This window comes from Pristiophorus japonicus, unplaced genomic scaffold (assembly GCF_044704955.1).
Source record: "Pristiophorus japonicus isolate sPriJap1 unplaced genomic scaffold, sPriJap1.hap1 HAP1_SCAFFOLD_291, whole genome shotgun sequence".
NCBI lineage: Eukaryota > Metazoa > Chordata > Chondrichthyes > Pristiophoridae > Pristiophorus > Pristiophorus japonicus.
This window is the reverse complement of record NW_027252680.1, coordinates 576,099-597,490: the sequence shown is the minus strand read 5'-3', so window position 1 is coordinate 597,490 and position 21,392 is coordinate 576,099. Positions and strand designations below refer to the sequence as shown.

General features: G+C 42.8%; 1 protein-coding gene across 1 annotated transcript; it reads right to left on the bottom strand.

Moving 5' to 3' along the window:
* Positions 1-210: 210 nt before the first annotated feature.
* Positions 211-13,338, bottom strand: LOC139248753 (probable G-protein coupled receptor 139). Its single transcript, XM_070872174.1, has 2 exons — positions 13,272-13,338; positions 211-1,121 (listed from the first exon to the last, which is right to left on the bottom strand). The coding sequence occupies exons 1-2, from the start codon at positions 13,336-13,338 to the stop codon at positions 211-213; spliced, it is 978 nt and encodes a 325-aa protein (XP_070728275.1).
* Between the last annotated feature and the right edge of the window lie 8,054 nt (positions 13,339-21,392).

Genomic DNA, 21,392 nt, shown 5'->3' with positions numbered 1-21,392 from the left:
AAGAACTCTGACAGAATGCAACAAGCTCGAGGTGCTGACCAGAAAGACAAGGTGGGACATGTCAATCAGAAACAGTGCCGTGTCCTAAACAGCTCGCTGGGTGTATTATCAGATCACCAGCCATTCCTGGTGTAATTCAGGGGATGGACGTCTGGGGCTAAATATTATATTCCTGGACTGGAAACACTGGGACCCGCCTCTGGCCTGTGCTCAGTTGTTCTGTTTATTAATTAAATGTATAATCGATGTAAACGGATATTTCACCGCGCTCTTCAACTGTTCTCTGAACTTGGACTGGGTCACCCCGTAAATAAATGTGTTTGTGCAGCAACTTAAATTCCGCAGTATATATCCGACTTGTCGAAAGGTATATAAAGAAACATTGTAATCAGTGGGAATTATTCCTGCAATGCTATAATATAAGAATTCTATAACAAATATCAGCCACAGCAGTATGAAGCTGCCGGATATGGTGAAGAGTAAAATGACAGACTTCCTCCTGCTCTCCATCTCTGGGTCACTGCCATTCCCCCCCTTTCTCTCACCCCTCAGTCCCTTCCGGACTCGACTGGCCACTGTAATGTGTCTGACTGTCAGAGCGTTGAGCAACAAAATTACAGCGAATGGGAGCAGTGGGGTTAATACCGTATCAATCCAGTCAAATCCCAGCCATCCGGGATCAGTATAATAGGCTGGCATTGAATAACAGAACCACTGAACATTGTTGATTATATATCCAGGTACAATTGTAAAGTAGAAGGGAACGTTTTTTGAAGAGAGCAGAATGCAGCTTGTTGCCAGGACCACAGCAGCAGTTCTCCCGGTGCAATATTTGGTTTTCAGCTTCTGCCAACAAATGGCCACAAATCGATCAAAGGTGAAAGTGACGGTGAACCAGACAGAACAGTCAGTGGCTACACAGGACAGGAGACGTATAACGCGACACACAGGGGTGATACCCAGGAAAGACCACGGGAAATAATACCAACTGATCCGGTACAGTATGATCGCAGTGATGACCACCAGTAGATCCGCCGCTGCCATGGCAACCAGGTAGCGAGTGGTGCAGGTGGACAGACCGCACTTTCCCCGGGACAGGACCACAATCGCCACTAAATTCACTGTAATAAACAGAAGGGAAAAGAGACAGTCAATTATTGGTCACACATTGTCGGTGACTGAGCCCAGACAGTAAGGCCTGTCATTTCGCACAAAAACAGTCGGGTGGACATCGGCTCAGGAGTTAACATGCAACATAGAAACATAGAAACATAGAAAATAGGTGCAGGAGCAGGCCATTCAGCCCTTCTAGCCTGCACCGCCATTCAATGAGTTCATGGCTGAACATGAAACTTCAGTACCCCCTTCCTGCTTTCTCGCCACAACCCTTGATCCCCCGAGTAGTAAGGACTTCATCTAACTCCCTTTTGAATATATTTAGTGAATTGGCCTCAACTACTTTCTGTGGTAGAGAATTCCACAGGTTCACCACTCTCTGGGTGAAGAAGTTTCTCCTCATCTCGGTCCTAAATGGCTTACCCCTTATCCTCAGACTGTGACCCCTGGTTCTGGACTTCCCCAACATTGGGAACATTCTTTCTGCATCTAACCTGTCTAAACCCGTCAGAATTTTAAACGTTTCTATGAGGTCCCCTCTCATTCTTCTGAACTCCAATGAATACAAGCCCAATTGATCCAATCTTTCTTGATAGGTCATTCCCACCATCCCAGGAGTCAGTCTGGTGAACCTTCGCTGCACTCCCTCAATAGCAAGAATGTCCTTCCTCAAGTTAGGAGACCAAAACTGTACACAATACTCCAGGTGTGGCCTCACCAAGGCCCTGTACAACTGTAGCAACACCTCCCTGCCCCTGTATTCAAATCCCCTCGCTATGAAGGCCAACATGCCATTTGCTTTCTTAACCGCCTGCTGTACCTGCATGCTAACCTTCAATGACTGATGTACCATGACACCCAGGTCTCGTTGCACATTCCCTTTTCCTAATCTGTCACCATTCAGATAATAGTCTGTCTCTCTGTTTTTACCACCAAAGTGGATAACATCACATTTATCCACATTATACTTCATCTGCCATGCATTTGCCCACTCACCTAACCTATCCAAGTCACTCTGCAGCCTAATAGCATCCTCCTCGCAGCTCACACTGCCACCCAACTTAGTATCATCCGCAAATTTGGAGATACTGCATTTAATCCCCTCGTCTAAATCATTAATGTACAATGTAAACAGCTGGGGCCCCAGCACAGAACCTTGCGGCACTCCACTTGTCACTGCCTGCCATTCTGAAAAGTACCCGTTTACTCCTACTCTTTGCTTCCTGTCTGACAACCAGTTCTCAATCCACGTCAGCACACTACCCCCAAGCCCATGTGCTTTAAATTTGCACATTAATCTCTTGTGTGAGACCTTGTCGAAAGCCTTCTGAAAGTCCAAATATACCACATCAACTGGTTCTCCTTTGTCCACTTTCCTGGAAACATCCTCAAAAAATTCCAGAAGATTTGTCAAGCATGATTTCCCTTTCACAAATCCATGCTGACTTGGACCTATCATGTCACCATTTTCCAGATGCACTGCTATGACATCCTTAATAATTGATTCCATCATTTTAACCACTACTGAGGTCAGGCTGACCGGTCTATAATTCCCTGTTTTCTCTCTTCCCTCCTTTTTTAAAAAGTGGGGTTACATTGGCTACCCTCCACTCCATAGGAACTGATCCAGAGTCAATAGAATGTTGGAAAATGACTGTCAATGCATCCGCTATTTCCAAGGCCACCTCCTTAAGTACTCTAGGATGCAGTCCATCAGGCCCTGGGGATTTATCGGCCTTCAATCCCATAAATTTCCCCAACACAATTTCCCGACTAATAAAGATTTCCCTCAGTTCCCCCTCCTTACTACACCCTCTGACCCCTTTTATATCCGGAAGGTTGTTTGTATCCTCCTTAGTGAATACCGAACCAAAGTACTTGTTCAATTGGTCTGCCATTTCTTTGTTCCCCGTTATGACTTCCCCTGATTCTGACTGCAGGCGACCTACGTTTGTCTTCACCAACCTTTTTCTCTTTACATACCTATAGAAACTTTTGCAATCCGCCTTAATGTTCCCTGCAAGCTTCTTCTCGTACTCCATTTTCCCTGCCCTAATCAAACCCTTTGTCCTCCTCTGCTGAGTTCTAAATTTCTCCCAGTCCCCAGTTTCGCTGCTATTTCTCGCCAATTTGTATGCCACTTCCTTGGCTTTAATACTATCCCTGATATCCATAGATAGCCACGGTTGAGCCACCTTCCCTTTTCTATTTTTACGCCAGACAGGAATGTACAATTGTTGTAATTCATCCATGCGGTCTCTAAATGTCTGCCATTGCCCATCCACAGTCAACCCCCTAAGTATCATTCGCCAATCTATCCTAGCCAATTCACGCCTCATACCTTCAAAGTTACCCTTCTTTAAGTTCTGGACCATGGTCTCTGAATTAACTGTTTCATTCTCCATCCTAATGCTGAATTCCACCATATTATGGTCACTCTTCCCCAAGGGGCCTCGCACAATGAGATTGCTAATTAATCCTCTCTCATTACACAACACCCAGTCTAAGATGGCCTCCCCCCTAGTTGATTCCTCAACATATTGGTCTAGAAAACCATCCCTTATGCACTCCAGGAAATCCTCCTCCACCGTATTGCTTCCAGTTTGGCTAGCCCAATCTATGTGCATATTAAAGTCACCCATTATAACTGCTACACCTTTATTGCATGCACCCCTAATTTCCTGTTTGATGCCCTCCCCAACATCCCTATTACTGTTTGGAGGTCTGTACACAACTCCTACTAACTTTTTTTGCCCTTTGGTGTTCTGCAGCTCTACCCATATAGATTCCACATCATCCAAGCTAATGTCTTTCCTAACTATTGCATTAATCTTCTCTTTAACCAGCAATGCTACCCCACCTCCTTTTCCTTTTATTCTATCCTTCCTGAATGTTGAATACCCCTGAATGTTGAGTTCCCAGCCCTGATCATCCTGGAGCCACGTCTCCGTAATCCCAATCACATCATATTTGTTAACATCTATTTGCGCAATTAATTCATCCACCTTATTGCGGATACTCCTTGCATTAAGACACAAAGCCTTCAGGCTTGTTTTATTAACACCCTTTGTCCTTTTAGAATTTTGCTGTACAGTGGCCCTTTTTTTCTTTGCCTTGGGTTTCTCTGCCCTCCACATTTTCTCATCTCCTTTCTGTCTTTTGCTTTTGTCTCCTTTTTGTTTCCCTCTGTCTCCCTGCATTGGTTCCCATCCCCCTGCCATATTAGTTTAAATCCTCCCCAACAGCACTAGCAAACACTCCCCCTAGGACATTGGTTCCGGTCCTGCCCATGTGCAGACCGTCCGGTTTGTACTGGTCCCACCTCCCCCAGAACCGGTCCCAATGACCCAGGAATTTGAATCCCTCCCTGCTGCACCACTGCTCAAGCCACGTATTCATCTGCGCTATCCTGCGATTCCTAACGTATATCATCCCAATGCAACCTACCTCCAACCCGCTACTTCCCAGTTTAGCAGAGACGGGGCAGTGGGAGGGAAGCCGTGCCACCCCAGCGGGCGGGTCGGCAACATTAATGGTAACATAGAAAGATAGAAAACAGGTGCAGGATTAGGCCATCCGGTCCTTCGAGCCTGCACCACCATTCAATAAGATCATGGCTGATCATTCCCTCTTTACCCCTTTCCTGCTTTCTCTCCATACCCCTTGATCCCTTTAGCCGTAAGGGCCATAACTAACTCCCTCATAAATATATCCAATGAATTGTCATCAACAACACCATGTGGCAGGGAATTCCACTGGTTAACAATTCTCTGAGTGAAGAAGCTTCTCCTCATCTTGGTTCTAAATGGCTTACCCTTATCCTTAGACTGTGTCCCCTGGTTCTGGACTTCCCCAACATCGGGAACATTCTGAAACTATGACCCCCTAGTTCTAGATTCCGCCACGAGGGGCAACACCCTCTCTGCATCTACCCTGTCGAGCCCCCTTAGAATCTTATACGTTTCAATAAGATTACCGCTGATTCTTCTAAACTCCAACGATTATAGGCCCAGCCTGCTCAACATTTGCTCATAAGACAAGACCTTCATCTCAGGAACCAGCCTGATGAACCTTCGCTGAACAGTGCATGGTCACTGCAGGAAGATAATCAACCAGTGAGGATCGGGGACCGGGAAACCAGACCACTACTGTAGCCCCTCAACCCGCGTTATTGACTCAACTGGTCACTCTCTCCATGACTCTGCCTCCTCCCTCCTCTCCTACCCATTCCACACTAGGTTACAGGCCCACAGGATCAGGACCACAGAAGGCGGGTATCTTCAGCTCAGAAAAAGGAAGACATGTTGTAAGCACTGGTGTGGGAGGTGGCATCATCGGAACAGATGCAACGCAGGCAGCGACACTCGGAGAATGTAATAGAGTCCTTCCCGCAAGCTGGGTGAGAGGTCATATCATCAAGGTAGCTGGAGCACTCTGACGGATTATGGTAGATATTTGTCGAGAGCCTGTCCTCAGAAATGGACTTAGAGATGTCGAGGAAGGGGAGGGTAGTGTCAGACGGAGCATGTGAAGGAGACAGAGGGGCGTAAATTAGAAGCAAGGTTGACTGCATAATTAGAATAATGATTATTACTAATATTAATAATAACTATATTATTAATAATAATAACAATAACTTTTATTTCTATCAGGCCTTTAATTTTGTTAAACATCCCAAGGTGCTTCAGAACAGTCTTAACAGGACAACACAGAAACATGGGACACCGAGATAAAAATTAAGAAATTAAAGCACATGACCAAAAGCTTGGTAAAAGAGGTTTAAGGAGGGACTTCCAGAGTTTAGGGCCCAAATAGCTAAAGGTAAGGCCACTGATGGTTGAGCAGTATAATGAGGGATGTTCGAAAGGGCAGCATTTGAAGAGGGGAGATAGCTTGAGGGGTTATGATGCAGAATAAGATTATAGAGATAGGGAGCTGCAAGGCCATGGAGAGATTTGTGAACAAGGATGATCATTTTCAAAATCGAAGCGTTCATTAACCGGGAGCCAATGTATGTCAGAAAGCACAGAGCTGAGGTGATGGCTGATCATGACTTTGTGCGAGTTCGGACATTTTCCACGTCATGGCTAGAAAATGAAATTGCGCAAACACAGTCATCAATGTACCTGAACAATATGTGAAGGAGGGGACCGGAGTAGAATTGGAACAACGAAGGTTCCCTGTATCCCAAGAAAAGGCAGCATAGCAAGGGACCATCCGAGCTCCCATACCTGGACCATTGGAGAGTGGAGATAGAATATTGTTCAGACCAGAGGTCCAGCACTTGTACTTTCAGCAGGGGCAGTGCACTGGGGTCAGCATCAGGATCAGCAACCTGCAAGGGTTTTCATTCCCAGCCCAAAGCCGGTGAGGGCGAGACGACTTCCAGTGTGAATGGCGAGTGAATTAAATTGTAAATGGGGCACTCAGAATGTATCAGCGGCGATAGGCGCAGGGAAACTCGCCATCCGCTGCGAGTTTCAGGGATGCTCGGGTTTACTGTACAATTGGACCATTTTCCAGACCTCAGGAGCCTACAGTCAACAAAGGCAGACTTTGATGGCAAAGTCCAACATTGCCTTCAGTGTGTCTGTGCAGACTTCGGACGCCTGAGGAAGAATGTGTTTGAAGACCAGGACCTCAAACCCAGGACAAAGCTCATGGTCGACAGGGCAGTAGTGATACCGGCCCTCCTATATGGTTCAGAGACATGGAATATTTACAGCAGACACCACAAAGCACAGGAGAAGTACCAACGCAGTCTCCGCAATTTCCTGCAAATTAATTGGCCGGAGTGTCACACCAACATCAGTTTTCTCGGTCAGGTTAATATCCCCAGCAGCGAAGCATTGACCACATTCGATCAGCTCCGTTGGACGGGCCACATCGTTGGCATGCCTGACATGAGATTCAAAAAGCAAACGCTCCACACGGTGATTCGTTATTTTAAGCGAGCCACAGGTGGGCAGAGGAAACCTACCATGACACACTCCAAACCTCTTTTAATAATTGCAACGGCCCCACCTATACCTGGTAATCCCTGGCCTAGACAGCCCAAGTGGAGGAAAAGCATCCGTGCGGTGCAGAGCACATCGAGTCTTATCGCCCAGAGCAAGCAGAAGCCAAGCGTAGATACTGGAAGGAGTGCGCAGCAACCCGGGCACCCCACACGGCCGTTCGGTCAACCAGCGTCTGCCCGATTTGTGAGAGAGAATGCAGGTCATGCATTGGACTCTTCAGCACTCTGGGAAATAATTGTTCGTATGGAATAGAGTCATCCTCGAGTCCGAGGGTACGCCTCAGAAGCGGAAGTAGAATAAATAGTGACCCACACTGAGTACATCCGACAGTGAAAGACACTCCCAGTAATACATGGTCACTGGGTATGGTCCTCCACACCGGTTAGTGACCCACACTGAGTATATCCCACAGTGACACACACTCCCAGTAATACCTGGTCAATGGTGTACAGTGTTCCACACCGGTTAGTGACCCACACTGAGTATATCCCACAGTGACACACACTCCCAGTAATACTTGGTCAATGGTGCACAGTGTTCCACACCCGTTAGTGACCCACACTGAGTATATGCCACAGTGACACACACTCCCAGTAATACTTGGTCAATGGTGTACAGTGTTCCACACCGGTTAGTGACCCACACTGAGTATATCCCACAGTGACACACACTCCAAGTAATACATGGTCAATGGTGTACAGTGTTCCACACCGGTTAGTGACCCACACTGAGTATATCCCACAGTGACACACACTCCCAGTAATACTTGGTCAATGGTGTACAGTGTTCCACACCGGTTAGTGACCCACACTGAGTATATCCCACAGTGACACACACTCCCAGTAATACATGGTCAATGGTGTACAGTGTTCCACACCGGTTAGTGACCCACACTGAGTATATCCCACAATGACACACACTCCCAGTAATACATGGTCACTGGGGTACAGTGTTCCACACCGGTTAGTGACCCACACTGAGTATATCCCACAGTGACACACACTCCCAGTAATACATGGTCACTGGGGTACAGTGTTCCACACCGGTTAGTGACCCACACTGAGTATATCCCACAGTGACACACACTCCCAGTAATACCTGGTCAATGGTGTACAGTGTTTCACACCGGTTAGTGACCCACACTGAGTATATCCCACAGTGACACACACTCCCATTAATACTTGGTCAATGGTGTACAGTGTTCCACACCGGTTAGTGACCCACACTGAGTATATCCTACAGAGACGCACATTCCAATAATACATGGTCAATGGTGTACGGTGTTCCACACCTGTTAATGACCCACACTCAGTATATCCTACAGTGACACACACTCCCAGTAATACATGGTCAATGGTGTACGGTGTTCCACACCGGTTAATGACCCACACTCAGTATATCCTACAGTGACACACACTCCGAGTAATATGTGGTCACTGTGTTATGGTGTTCCACACCGGTTATTGACCCAGACTCCGTATATCCTACAGTGACACACACTCCGAGTAATACTTGGTCACTGGGTTATCGTGATCCACACCGGTTAGTGACCCACACTCAGTATATCCTACAGTGAAACACACTCCGAGTAATACGTGGTCACTGGGTTATGGTGTTCCACACCTGTTAGTGACCCACACTCAGTATATCCTGCAGTGACACACACTCCCAATAATACATGTTCACTGGGGTATGGTCCTCCACACTGGTTAGTGACCCACACTCAGTATATCCGACAGTGACACACACTCCCAGTAATACATGATCACTGGTGGTACAGTGTTGCACACCGGTTAGTGCCCCACACTCAGTATATCCTACAGTGACACACATTCCCAGTTATACATGTTCACTTGGGTATAGTGTTCCACACTGGTTAGTGACCCACACTCAGTACATCCTACAGTGACACACACTCCCAGTAATACATGTTCACTGGGGTATGGTCCTCCACACCGGTTAGTGACCCACACTCAGCATATCCTACAGTGACACACACTCCCAGTAATACATGGTCACTGGGGTATGGTGTTCCACACCGGTTAGTGACCCACACTCAGTTTATCCTACAGTGGCACACACTCCGAGTAATACATGGTCACTGGTGGTACAGTGTTCCACACCGGTTAGTGACCCACACTGAGTACATCCTACAGTGTCATACACTCCCAGTAATACATGGTCACTGGGGGTACAGTGTTCCACACCGGTTAGTGACCCACACTCAGTATATCCTACAGTGTCAGACTCTCCCAGTAATACACGGTCACTGGGGTACGGTGTTCCACACCGGTGAGTGACCCACACTCAGTATATCCTACAGTGACACACACTCCCAGTAATACATGTTCACTGGGGTATGGTCCTCCACACCGGTTAGTGACCCACACTCAGTTTATCCTACAGTGACATACACTCCGAGTAATACATGGTCACTGGTGGTACAGTGTTCCACACCGGTTAGTGACCCACACTGAGTACATCCTACAGTGTCATACACTCCCAGTAATACATGGTCACTGGGGGTACAGTGTTCCACACCGGTTAGTGACCCACACTCAGTATATCCTACAGTGTCAGACTCTCCCAGTAATACACGGTCACTGGGGTACAGTGTTCGACACCGGTTAGTGACCCACACTGGGTATATCCTACCCTGACTCACTCTCCCAGTAATACATGGTCACTGGGGTACAGTGTTCCACACCGGTTAGCGATGCACACTCTGTATATCCTACACCCTCATACACAATCCCAGTAATACATGGTCAATGGGATATGGTGTTCCACAGCGGTTAGTGACCCACTCTCAGTCTATTCTAAAATGATACATACATACATGCTCACTGGGGTACTGTGTTCCACACCGGTTAGTGACCTGCACTCAGTATATCCTACAGTGACAGACACTACCAGTAATAAATGGTCACTGGGCAACTGTGTTCCACACCGGTTTGTGAACCACATTCAGTATATCCATTAGTTAGACACACACCCAGTAATACATGGTCACTGGAGTACGGTGTTCCACACTGGTTAGTGACCCACACACAGTACATCCTACAGTGACACACACTCCCAGTAATACATGGTCACTGGGGTATGGTGTTCCACACCGGTTAGTGACACACACTCAGTATATCCCAAAGTGACAGACACTTCCAGTAATACATGGTCACTGAGGTACGGTGTTCTACACCGGTGAGTCTCCCACACTCAATATATCCTTCAGTGACACACACTCTCAGTAATACATGGTCATTGGAGTGTGGTGTTCCACACATATACTAGAACATACGAACATAAGAATTAGGAACAGGAGTAGGCCATCTAGCCCCTCGAGCCTGCTCAGCCGTTCAACAAGATCATGGCTGATCTGGCTGTGGACTCAGCTCCACTTACCTGCCCGCTCCCCAAACCCCTTGCTTCCTTTTTGGTTAAAAATCTATCTATCTGTTATTTGAATACATTCAATGAGCTCGCCTCAACTGCTTCCTTGGGCAGAGAATTCCACAGATAGACAACCCTCTGGGAGAAGAAATTCCTTCTCAACTCGGTTTTCAGTAGCCTCTCCCGTATTTGGAGGCTCTGCCTCCTAGTTCTAGTCTCCCCGACCAGTGGAAACAACCTCTCTGCCTCTATTTTGCCTATCCCTTTCATTATTTTAAATGTTTCTGTAAGGTCACCCCTCATCCTTCTGAACACCAACGAGTAAAGACCCAGTCTACTCAATCTATCTTCATAAGTTAACCCGCTAATCTCCAGAATCAGCCTCATGAATCGTCTCTGTACCCGCTCCAAAGTTAGTATATCCTTCCTTCAGTAATGTGACCAGAACTGCACGCAGTACTCCAGGTGCGACCTCACCAATAACCTATAGAATTGCAGCAGGACCTCCCTGCTTTTGTGTTCCATCCCTCTCGCAATAAAGGCCAACAATCCATTCGCCTTCCTGATTACCTGCTCCACCTGCAAACTAACCTTTTGGGATTCATGCACAAGGACCCCCCAGGTTCCTCTGCACCGCAGCATGTTGTAATTTCTCCCCATTCAAATAATATTCCCTTTTACTGTTTTTTTTTCCAAGGTGAATGACCTCACACTTTCCGACATTGTACTCCATCTGCCAAGCCTTAGCCCATTCGTTTAACCTCTCTAAATCTATTTGCAGCCTCGATGTGTCCTTGACACAACCCGCTTTCCCACTAATCTTAGTGTCATCTGCAAATTTGTTACACTACACTCCGTCCCCTCTTCCAGATCATCTATATATATTGTAAACAGTTGTGTTCCCAGCACCGATCCCTTTGGCACTCCACTAACCACCGATTTCCAACCTGAAAAGGATCCATTTATCCAGATTCTCTGCTTTGTGGTAACCAGCCAATTTTCAATCCATGGTAATACATTTCCTCTGACTCCGCGTAAATGATCACTGGAGAACAGTGTTTCACACTGGTTAGTGACCCACACTCAGGTATCCTACAGTGACAGACAGTCCCAGTAATACACGGTTACTGGGGTACAGTGTTCGACACCGGTTAGTGACCCACATTGAATATATCCTACAGTGACTCACTCTCCCATTAATACATGGTCACTGAGGTACTGTGTTCCACACCGGTTAGTGACTCACACTCTGTGTATCCTACAGTCATACACACTCCCAGTAATACATGGTCACTGGGGTATGGTGTTTCACAGCGGTTAGTGGCCTACACTCAGTCTATCCTAAAGTGATACATAATCCCAGTCATACATGGTCACTGAGGTACTGTGTTCCACACCGGTTAGTGACCCACACTCAGTCTATCCTACAGACATACACATCCAAGTAATACATGGTTACTGGGGTACAGTGTTCCACACCGGTTAGTGACCCACACTCAGTATATCCTACAGTGACACACACTCCAAGTAATACATGGTCACTGGAGTACCGTGTTCCACAGCGGTTAGTGACCCACACTCAGTATATCCTACAGTAACACACACTCCACGTAATACATGGTCACGGAGATGCGGTGTTCCACACCGGTTAGTGACCCACACTCAGTAAATCCTACCGTGACAGACACTCCCAGTAATACATGGTCGTTGCGGTATGGTGTTCCACACCGATATGTGAACCACACTCAGTATATCCTACAGTGATACACACTGCCAGTAATACATGGTCACTGGGGTACGGTGTTCCACACCGGTATGTGATCCACACTCTGTATATCCTACAGTGATGCACACTGCCAGTAATACATGGTCACTGGGGTATGGTGTTCCACACCGGTTAGTGACCCACAATCAGTATATCCTACAGTTACTCACACTCCCAGTAATATATAGTAACTGGGGTACACTGTTCCACACCGGTTAGTGACCCACACTCAGTATATCCTACAGTGCCACCCACTCCCAGCAATCCATGTTCACTGGGGTACACTGTTCCACTCTGGTTAGTGACCCACACTCAGTATGTCCTACAGGTACACACACTCACATTAATACATGCTCACTGGCGTACTGTGTTCCATACTGGTTAGTGACTCACACTCTGTATATCCTACACTGACAGACAGTCCCAGTCATACACAGTCACTGGGGTACGGGGTTCCACACCGGTTAGTGACCAACACTCAATATATCCTACAGTTATACATACTCCCAGTAATACATGGTCACTGGGGTATAGTGTTCCACACCGGTTAGTGACCCACAATCAGTATATCCTGCAGTGACTCAAACTTTCAGTAAAACATGGTCACTCGGGTATGGTATTCCACACCGGTTAGTGACCCACACTCAGTATATCCTACAGTGACACACACTGCCAGTAAAACCTTCTCTCAGAGAGTTGCTGCACTGAGGACTGTTACAACTACACGATGTTCCACTCAAGGCATAACTTGATAATTCAATGAGCCTCTTAGTTGCAAGCAGATGTTTATATCAAATGAGACAAAGGAATCAAACTGCAGATGTAATTGAGCACAATTGACTTCATAGAATGGTATCACTGATCGTGTGTCTGTATAACGGTGACCACTACACCAACATTTAACATTATCAGTCACAGAGCAAAACCAGAGACCAGTCCATGCAGAGATTTACACAACTTCAATGGTTATAGTCACTTACCAGGAACGCCGGTGACGGCAATGATCATGTAGCATATTTTCCTTGCTAATCTAACAGTCTGATACATTTTCTGTGTGAGGCGATGTGCCCCTTCGCTCTGCAGGCAATCTCCCAGTATTATACTCTGTGGAGATACAATCCAGAGCATTCAATCTATACCCTGCATAATCACCACAGGGACATTGAGGTTACGACATCGCTCAAATTGGTTATTGTTATAATTTGAACAAACAGATTACGACATTGGAGAAAAGTCCCTGTTGTGATGGAATACATTTGGAGTTGAAATTGGAAAAAACAAAGACAGGACAATTCTGATTATATCCATTAACAAATGAAGATTGCCTTCTATATCCTGCCAGCAACAGATTGTTGTTTGAAACAACATCAGGCCCATATCTAGATATGATATTGATCCACTGATGACTTTCACTCTGCTATGGCCATTCAGAAACTACATTCCAAATGTTCAAGTGCCCCCTCAATTTTACTCAACTGCAACCGAGGATGGAGCAGCCTTCCTTAAATGCAGCCATTCAATGAAAATATTTAAGTGAATCATTTGTGTCAATCGTCCTCAAACTAATTCAGCTCCACAAACTAATACAGACCCTCAAACTAATACAGTCCCTCAAACTAATACAGGCGCTCAAACTAATACAGTCCATCAAAATTATACAGTCCACGATGCCACACCACAGAGGGGGCTGTGTTGGGAAACCGTGGTAGTAACTACAACAGGTGCTATATAAGGCTGAAGGCAGTCTGGAGCTGAACACTAAAGGACGAAGGTCACAGCAGTTAGATTTACACAAGACCGTGTGTAGTCAGTGATTTTTGTGCTACATACACCAGAGTATTAGTTTGATGGATAGTATTAGTTTGAGGGGCTGTATTAGTTTGAGGGTCTGTATTAGTTTGATGGACTGTATTAGTTTGAGGGACTGTATTTGTTTGATGGACTGTATTAGTTTGAGGGCCTGTATTAGTTTGAGGATCTGTATTAGTTTGATGGACTGTATTAGTTTGATGGACTGTATTAGTTTGAGGTTCTCTATTAGTTTGATGGTCTGTATTAGTTTGAGGGTCTGTATTAGTTTGAGGGTCTGTATTAGTTTGAGTGAATGTATTAGTTTGATGGACTATATTTGTTTGCTGGACTGTATTAGTTTGAGGGTCTGTATTAGTTTGAGGGTCTGTATTAGTTTGAGGGACAGTATTAGTTTGATGGACCGTATTAGCTTGAGGGTATCTTTTAGTTTGATGGTTTGAATTAGTTTGATGGACTGTATTTGTTTGAGGGACTGTATTAGTTTGACGGACTGTATTAGTTTGATGGTCTGTATTAGTTTGAGAGACTGTATTAGTTTGATGGACTGTGTTAGTTTGAGGGACTGTATTAGTTTTAGGGCCTGTATTAGTTTGAGGGACTGTATTAGTTTGAGGGACTGTATTAGTTTGATGGACTGTATTAGTTTGAGGGTCTGTATTAGTTTGATGGACTGTATTAGTTTGATGGACTGTATTAGTTTGAGGGTCTGTATTAGTTTGATGGACTGTATTCGTTTGATGGACTGTATTATTTTGAGGGACTGTATTAGTTTGAGGGGTTGTATTTGTTTGATGGACTGTATTAGTTTGAGGGGCTGTATTTGTTTGATGGACTGTATTAGATTGAGGGTCTTTATTAGTTTGAGGGTCTGTATTATTTTGATGGACTGTATTATTTGAATGCACTGTATTATTTTGAGGGTCTGTATTAGTTTGAGGGGAAGTATTAGTTTGATGGACTGTATTAGTTTGAGGGAATGTGTTAATTTAAGGGGAAGTATTAGTTTGATGGATTGTATTCGTTTGATGGAATGTATTAGTTTGAGGGGATGTATTAGTTTGAGGGTCTGCATTAGTTTGAGGGACTGTAATAGTTTGAGGGACTGTAATAGTTTGATGGACTGTATTAGTTTGATGGACTGTATTAGTTTGATGGACTGTATTAGTTTGAGGGGATGTATTAGTTTGATGGACTGCATTAGTTTGTGGGGCTGTATTAGTTTGAGGGACTGTATTAGTTTGAGGGTCTGCATTAGTTTGAGGGACTGTAATAGTTTGATGAACTGTATTAGTTTGAGGGTCTGCATTAGTTTGAGGGGCTGTATTAGTTTTATGGACTGTATTAATTTGAGGGTCTGCATTAGTTTGATGGACTATTAGTTTGAGGGGCTGTGTTAGTTTGATGGACTGTGTTATTTTGAGGGTCTGTATTATTTGATGGATTACATTAGTTTGACAGTCTGTATTAGTTTGAAGAACTGTATTAGTGTGAGGGACTGTATTAGTTGGATGGACAGTATTAGGTTCAGTGTCTGTAATAGTTTGAGGGACTGTATTAGTTAGAAAGGACTAAACTAGATTGAGGGACTGAATTAGTTTGATGGACTGTATTAGTTTGAAGCTCTGTATTAGTTTGATGGACTGTATTAGTTTGAGGGTCTGTATTAGCTTGATGGAATGTATTAGTTTGAGGGTCTGTATTAGTATGAGGGACTGGATTAGTTTGAGGGGATCTATTAGTTTGATGGACCGTTTTAGTTTGAGGTACTGTATTAGTTTGATGGGCTGTATTAGTTTGATGGACTTTATTAGTTTGATGGACTGTATTAGTTTGAGTGACTGTATTAGTTTGATGGAGTGTATTAGTTTGCGGGTCTGTATTAGTTTGATGGACTTTATTAGTGTCAGGGTCTGTATAAGTTTGGGGGAATTTATTAGTTTGAGTGGCTATATTAGTTTTAGAACCTGTATTAGTTTCAGCGACTATATTAGTTTGTGGGACTGTATTAGTTTGAGACCCTTTATTAGTTTGAGGGATTGTATTAGTTTGAGGGTCTCTATTAGTTTGAGGATCTTTATTACTGTGAGACACTGTATTAGTTTGAGGGTCTGTATTACTTTGAGAGACAGTATTAGTTTGAGGGTCTTTATTAGTTTGAGTTTGGGTATTAGTTTGAGAGACTGTATTCGTTTGAGAGACTGTATTAGTTTGAGGGTCTGTATTAGTTTGAGGGACAGTATTATTTTGAGGCCCTGTATTTGTTTGGAGGTTTGTATTAGTTTGAGGGTCTGTATTAGTTTAATGGACTGTATTAGTTTGATGGACTGTACTAGTTTGATTGACTGTATTAGTTTGATGGACTGAATTAGTTTGTTGGACGGTATTAGTCTGAGGGGAAGTATTAGTTTGATGGACTGTATTAGTTTGATGGAGTGTATAAATTTGATGGACTGTATTAGTTTGAGGGGATGTATTAGTTTGATGGACTGTACTAGTTTGATGGACTGTATGAATTTGAGGGGATGTATTAGTTTAATGGAATGTATTAGTTTGAGGGGCTGTATTAGTTTGAGGAACTGTATTAGTTTGAGGACCTGTATTAGTTTGTGGGTCTGTATTAGTTTGAGGGGTTCTTTTAGTTTGATGGACGACATTAGTTTGAGGGTTGTATTAGTTTGAGAGACAGTATTAGTTTGAGGGTCTGTATTAGGTTGTGTTTCTGTATTAGTTTGAGAGACTGTATTCGTTTGAGAGACTGTATTAGTTTGAGGGTCTGTATTACTGTGAGAGACTGTATTAGTTTGAGGGTCTGTATTACTTTGAGAGACAGTATTAGTTTGAGGGTCTGATTAGTTTGAGTTTCTGTATTAGTTTGAGAGACTGTATTCGTTTGAGAGACTGTATTAGTTTGAGGGTCTGTATTACTTTGAGAGACTGTATTATTTTGAGGGTCTGTATTAGTTTGAGTGTCTGTATTAGTTTGAGGTTCTGTATTTGTTTGAGAGACTGTATTATTTTGAGGCCCTGTATTAGTTTGAAGGTCTGTATTAGTTTGAGGGGCTGGATTAGTTTGATGGACTGTATTAGTTTGATGGACTGTGTTAGGTTGAGGGACTGTATTAGTTTGAGGGACTATCTTAGCTTGAGTGCCTGTATTAGTTTGATGGTCTGTATTAGTTTAAGGGATTGTATTAGTTTGAGGGGCTGTATTTGTTTGAGGTTCTGTATTAGTTTGATGGACTGTATTAGTTTGAGGGACTGTATTCGTATGATTGACTGTATTAGTTTGAGGGTCTGTATTCGATGATTGTATTAATTTTATGGTCTGTGTTAGTTTGATGGTCTGTAATAGGTTCAGGCTCTGTGTTAGTTTAATGGACTGTATTCCTTTGAGAGACTGTATTAGTTTGAGGGTCTGTATTAGTTTGATGGACTGTATTATTTTCCGGGACTGTATTAGTTTGATGGACTGTAATAGTTTGATGGACTATATTAATTTGAGGGGCTGTATTCGTTTGAGTGTCTGTATTACTTTGATGGACTTGATGAACTGTATTAGTTTGAGGGACTGTATTAGTTTGATGGACTGTATTAGTTTGCGGCTCTGTATTAGTTTGATGGACTGTATTAGTTTGATGGAGTGTATAAATTTGAAGGACTGAATTAGTTTGAGGGGATGTATTAGTTTGATGGACTGTACTAGTTTGATGGACTGTATAAATTTGATGGACTGTATTAATTTGAGGGGCTGTATTCGTTTGAGTGTCTGTATTACTTTGATGGACTTGATGAACTGTATTAGTTTGAGGGTCTGTATTAGTTTGATCGACTGTATTAGTTTGAGGGACTGTATTAGTTTGATGGAGTGTATAAATTTGATGGACTGTATTAGTCAGAGGGGATGTATTAGTTTGATGGACTGATTTAATTTGAGGGGATGTATTACATTGATGGACTGCATTAGTTTGAGGGGATGTATTAGTTTAATGGAATGTATTAGTTTGAGGAACTGTATTAGTTTGAGGACCTGTATTAGTTTGTGGGTCTGTATTAGTTTGAGGATCTTTGTTAGTTTGTGGGTCTGTATTAGTTTGAGGGGTTCTTTTAGTTTGATGGACAACATAAGTTTGAGGGTCTATATTAGTTTGAGGGTCTGTATTACTGTGAGAGACTATATTAGTTTGAGGGTCTGTATTACTTTGAGAGACAGTATTAGTTTGAGGGTCTGTATTAGTTTGAGTTTCTGTACTAGTTTGAGAGACTGTATTCGTTTGAGAGACTGTATTAGTTTGAGGGTCTGTATTACTTTGAGGTTCTATATTTGTTTGATTGACTGTATTAGTTTGAGGCCCTGTATTAGTTTGAAGGTCTGTATTAGTTTGAGGGGCTGGATTAGTTTGATGGACTGTATTAGTTTGATGGACTGTGTTAGGTTGAGGGCCTGTATTAGTTTGAGGGCCTGTATTAGTTTGAGCGGCTGTATTAGTTTGAGGGTCTATATTAGTTTGATGGACTGTATTAGTTAGAAGGACTGTATTAGTTTATGGTTCTGTATTAGTTTGAGGGACTATCTTAGCTTGAGTGCCTGTATTAGTTTGATGGTCTGTATTAGTTTGAGGGATTGTATTAGTTTGAGGGGCTGTATTTGTTTGAGGTTCTGTATTAGTTTGATGGACTGTATTAGTTTGAGGGACTGTATTCGTATGATTGACTGTATTAGTTTGAGGGTCTGTATTCGTTGATTGTATTAATTTTATGGTCTGTGTTAGTTTGATGGTCTGTAATAGGTTTAGGCTCTGTGTTAGTTTAATGGAATGTATTCCTTTGAGAGACTGTATTAGTTTGAGGGTCTGTATTAGTTTGATGGACTGTATTATTTTCCGGGACTGTATTAGTTTGATGGACTGTATTAGTTTGATGGACTATATTAATTTGAGGGGCTGTATTCGTTTGAGTGTCTGTATTACTTTGATGGACTTGATGAACTGTATTAGTTTGAGGGACTGTATTAGTTTGATGGACTGTATTAGTTTGCGGCTCTGTATTAGTTTGATGGACTGTATTAGTTTGATGGAGTGTATAAATTTGATGGACTGTATTAGTTTGAGGGGATGTATTAGTTTGATGGACTGTACTAGTTTGATGGACTATATAAATTTGATGGACTGTATTAATTTGAGGGGCTGTATTCGTTTGAGTGTCTGTATTACTTTGATGGACTTGATGATCTGTATTAGTTTGAGGGTCTGTATTAGTTTGATCGACTGTATTAGTTTGAGGGACTGTATTAGTTTGATGGAGTGTATAAATTTGATGGACTGTATTAGTCAGAGGGGATGTATTAGTTTGATGGACTGTATTAATTTGAGGGGATGTATTAGTTTGATGGACTGCATTAGTTTGAGGGGATGTATTAGTTTAATGGAATGTATTAGTTTGAGGAACTGTATTAGTTTGAGGACCTGTATTAGTTTGTGGGTCTGTATTAGTTTGAGGATCTTTGTTAGTTTGTGGGTCTGTATTAGTTTGAGGGGTTCTTTTAGTTTGATGGACAACATAAGTTTGAGGGTCTGTATTAGTTTGAGGGTCTGTATTACTGTGAGAGACTATATTAGTTTGAGGGTCTGTATTACTTTGAGAGACAGTATTAGTTTGAGGGTCTGTATTAGTTTGAGTTTCTGTACTAGTTTGAGAGACTGTATTCGTTTGAGAGACTGTATTAGTTTGAGGGTCTGTATTACTTTGAGGTTCTATTTTTGTTTGATTGACTGTATTATTTTGAGGCCCTGTATTAGTTTGAAGGTCTGTATTAGTTTGAGGGGCTGGATTAGTTTGATGGACTGTATTAGTTTGATGGACTGTATTATGAGATAGACTGTATTAGTTTGATGGACTGCATTAGTTTGTTGTACTGTATTAGGTTGAGGGGCTCTTTTAGTTTGAAGAATTATATTTGTTTTTTGGACTATATTAGGTTAAGGTGCTGTATTAGTTTGATGGACAGTATTAGTTTTAGGGTCTGTGTTAATGTCAGGGTCTGTATTAGTTAGATGGATTGTATTAGTTTGATGGACTATATTAGTTTGAGGGGCTGTAGTAGTTTGATGGACAGTATTAGTTTTAGGATCTGTGTTAATGTGAGGGTCTGTATTAGTTTTAGGCTCTGTGTTAGTTTGTGGGTATGTATTAGTTTGAGGACCTGTATTAGTTTGTGGGTATGTATTAGTTTGAGGGATTGTATTAGTTTGAGGGACTGTATTAAATTGATGGACTGTATTAATTTAATGGAGTGATTTAGTTTGAGGGACTGTATTAGTTTGATAAACTGTTTTAGTTTCAGGGACTCTATTAGTTTGAGGGGCTGTATTAGTGAAATGGACTTTATTAATGTCAGGGTCTGTGTTAGTTTGAGGGACTGTATTAGTTTGAGTGACTATATCAGTTTGAGAGCCTGTATTAGTTTGAGGGACTGTATTAGTTTGAGTGACTATATCAGTTTGAGAGCCTGTTTTAGTTTCAGGGATTGTATTAGTTTGAGGGACTGTATTAGTTTGAGACCCTTTATTAGTTTGAGGATCTGTATTCGTTTGAGGGACTGTATTAGTTTGAGGGACTGTATTAGTTTGAGACCCTTTATTAGTTTGAGAGCCTGTATTAGTTTGAGGGACTGTATTAGTTTGAGGGACTGTATTAGTTTGAGCGTCTGAATTAGTTTGAGGGACGTTATTAGTTTGAGAAACAGTATTAGGTTGAGGGTCTGTATTAGTTTGAGTTTCTGTATTAGTTTGAGAGACTGTATTTGTTTGAGAGACTGTATTAGTTTGAGGGTCTGCATTACTTTGAGAGACTGTATTAGTTTGAGAGACTGTATTAGTTTGAGAGACTGTATTAGTTTGAGGGTCTGCATTAGTTTGAGGGTCTGTATTAGTTTGAGGTTCTGTATTTGTTTGAGAGACTGTATTAGTTTGAGGCCCTGTATTAGTTTGAAGGTCTGTATTAGTTTGAGGGGCTGGATTAGTTTGAAGGACTGTATTAGTTTGATGGACTGTATTAGTTTGTTGTACTGTATTAGTTTGAGGGGCTCTTTTAGTTTTGTGGTCTGTATTAGTTTGAAGGATTGTATTTGTTTGATGGACTATATTAGTTTGAGGGACTGTATTAGTTTGATGGACAGTATTACTTTTAGGCTCTGTGTTAGTTTAATGGACTGTATTCGTTTGAGAGACTGTATTAGTTTGAGGGTCTGCATTAGTTTGGGGTTCTGTATTAGTTTGAGAGACTGTATTAGT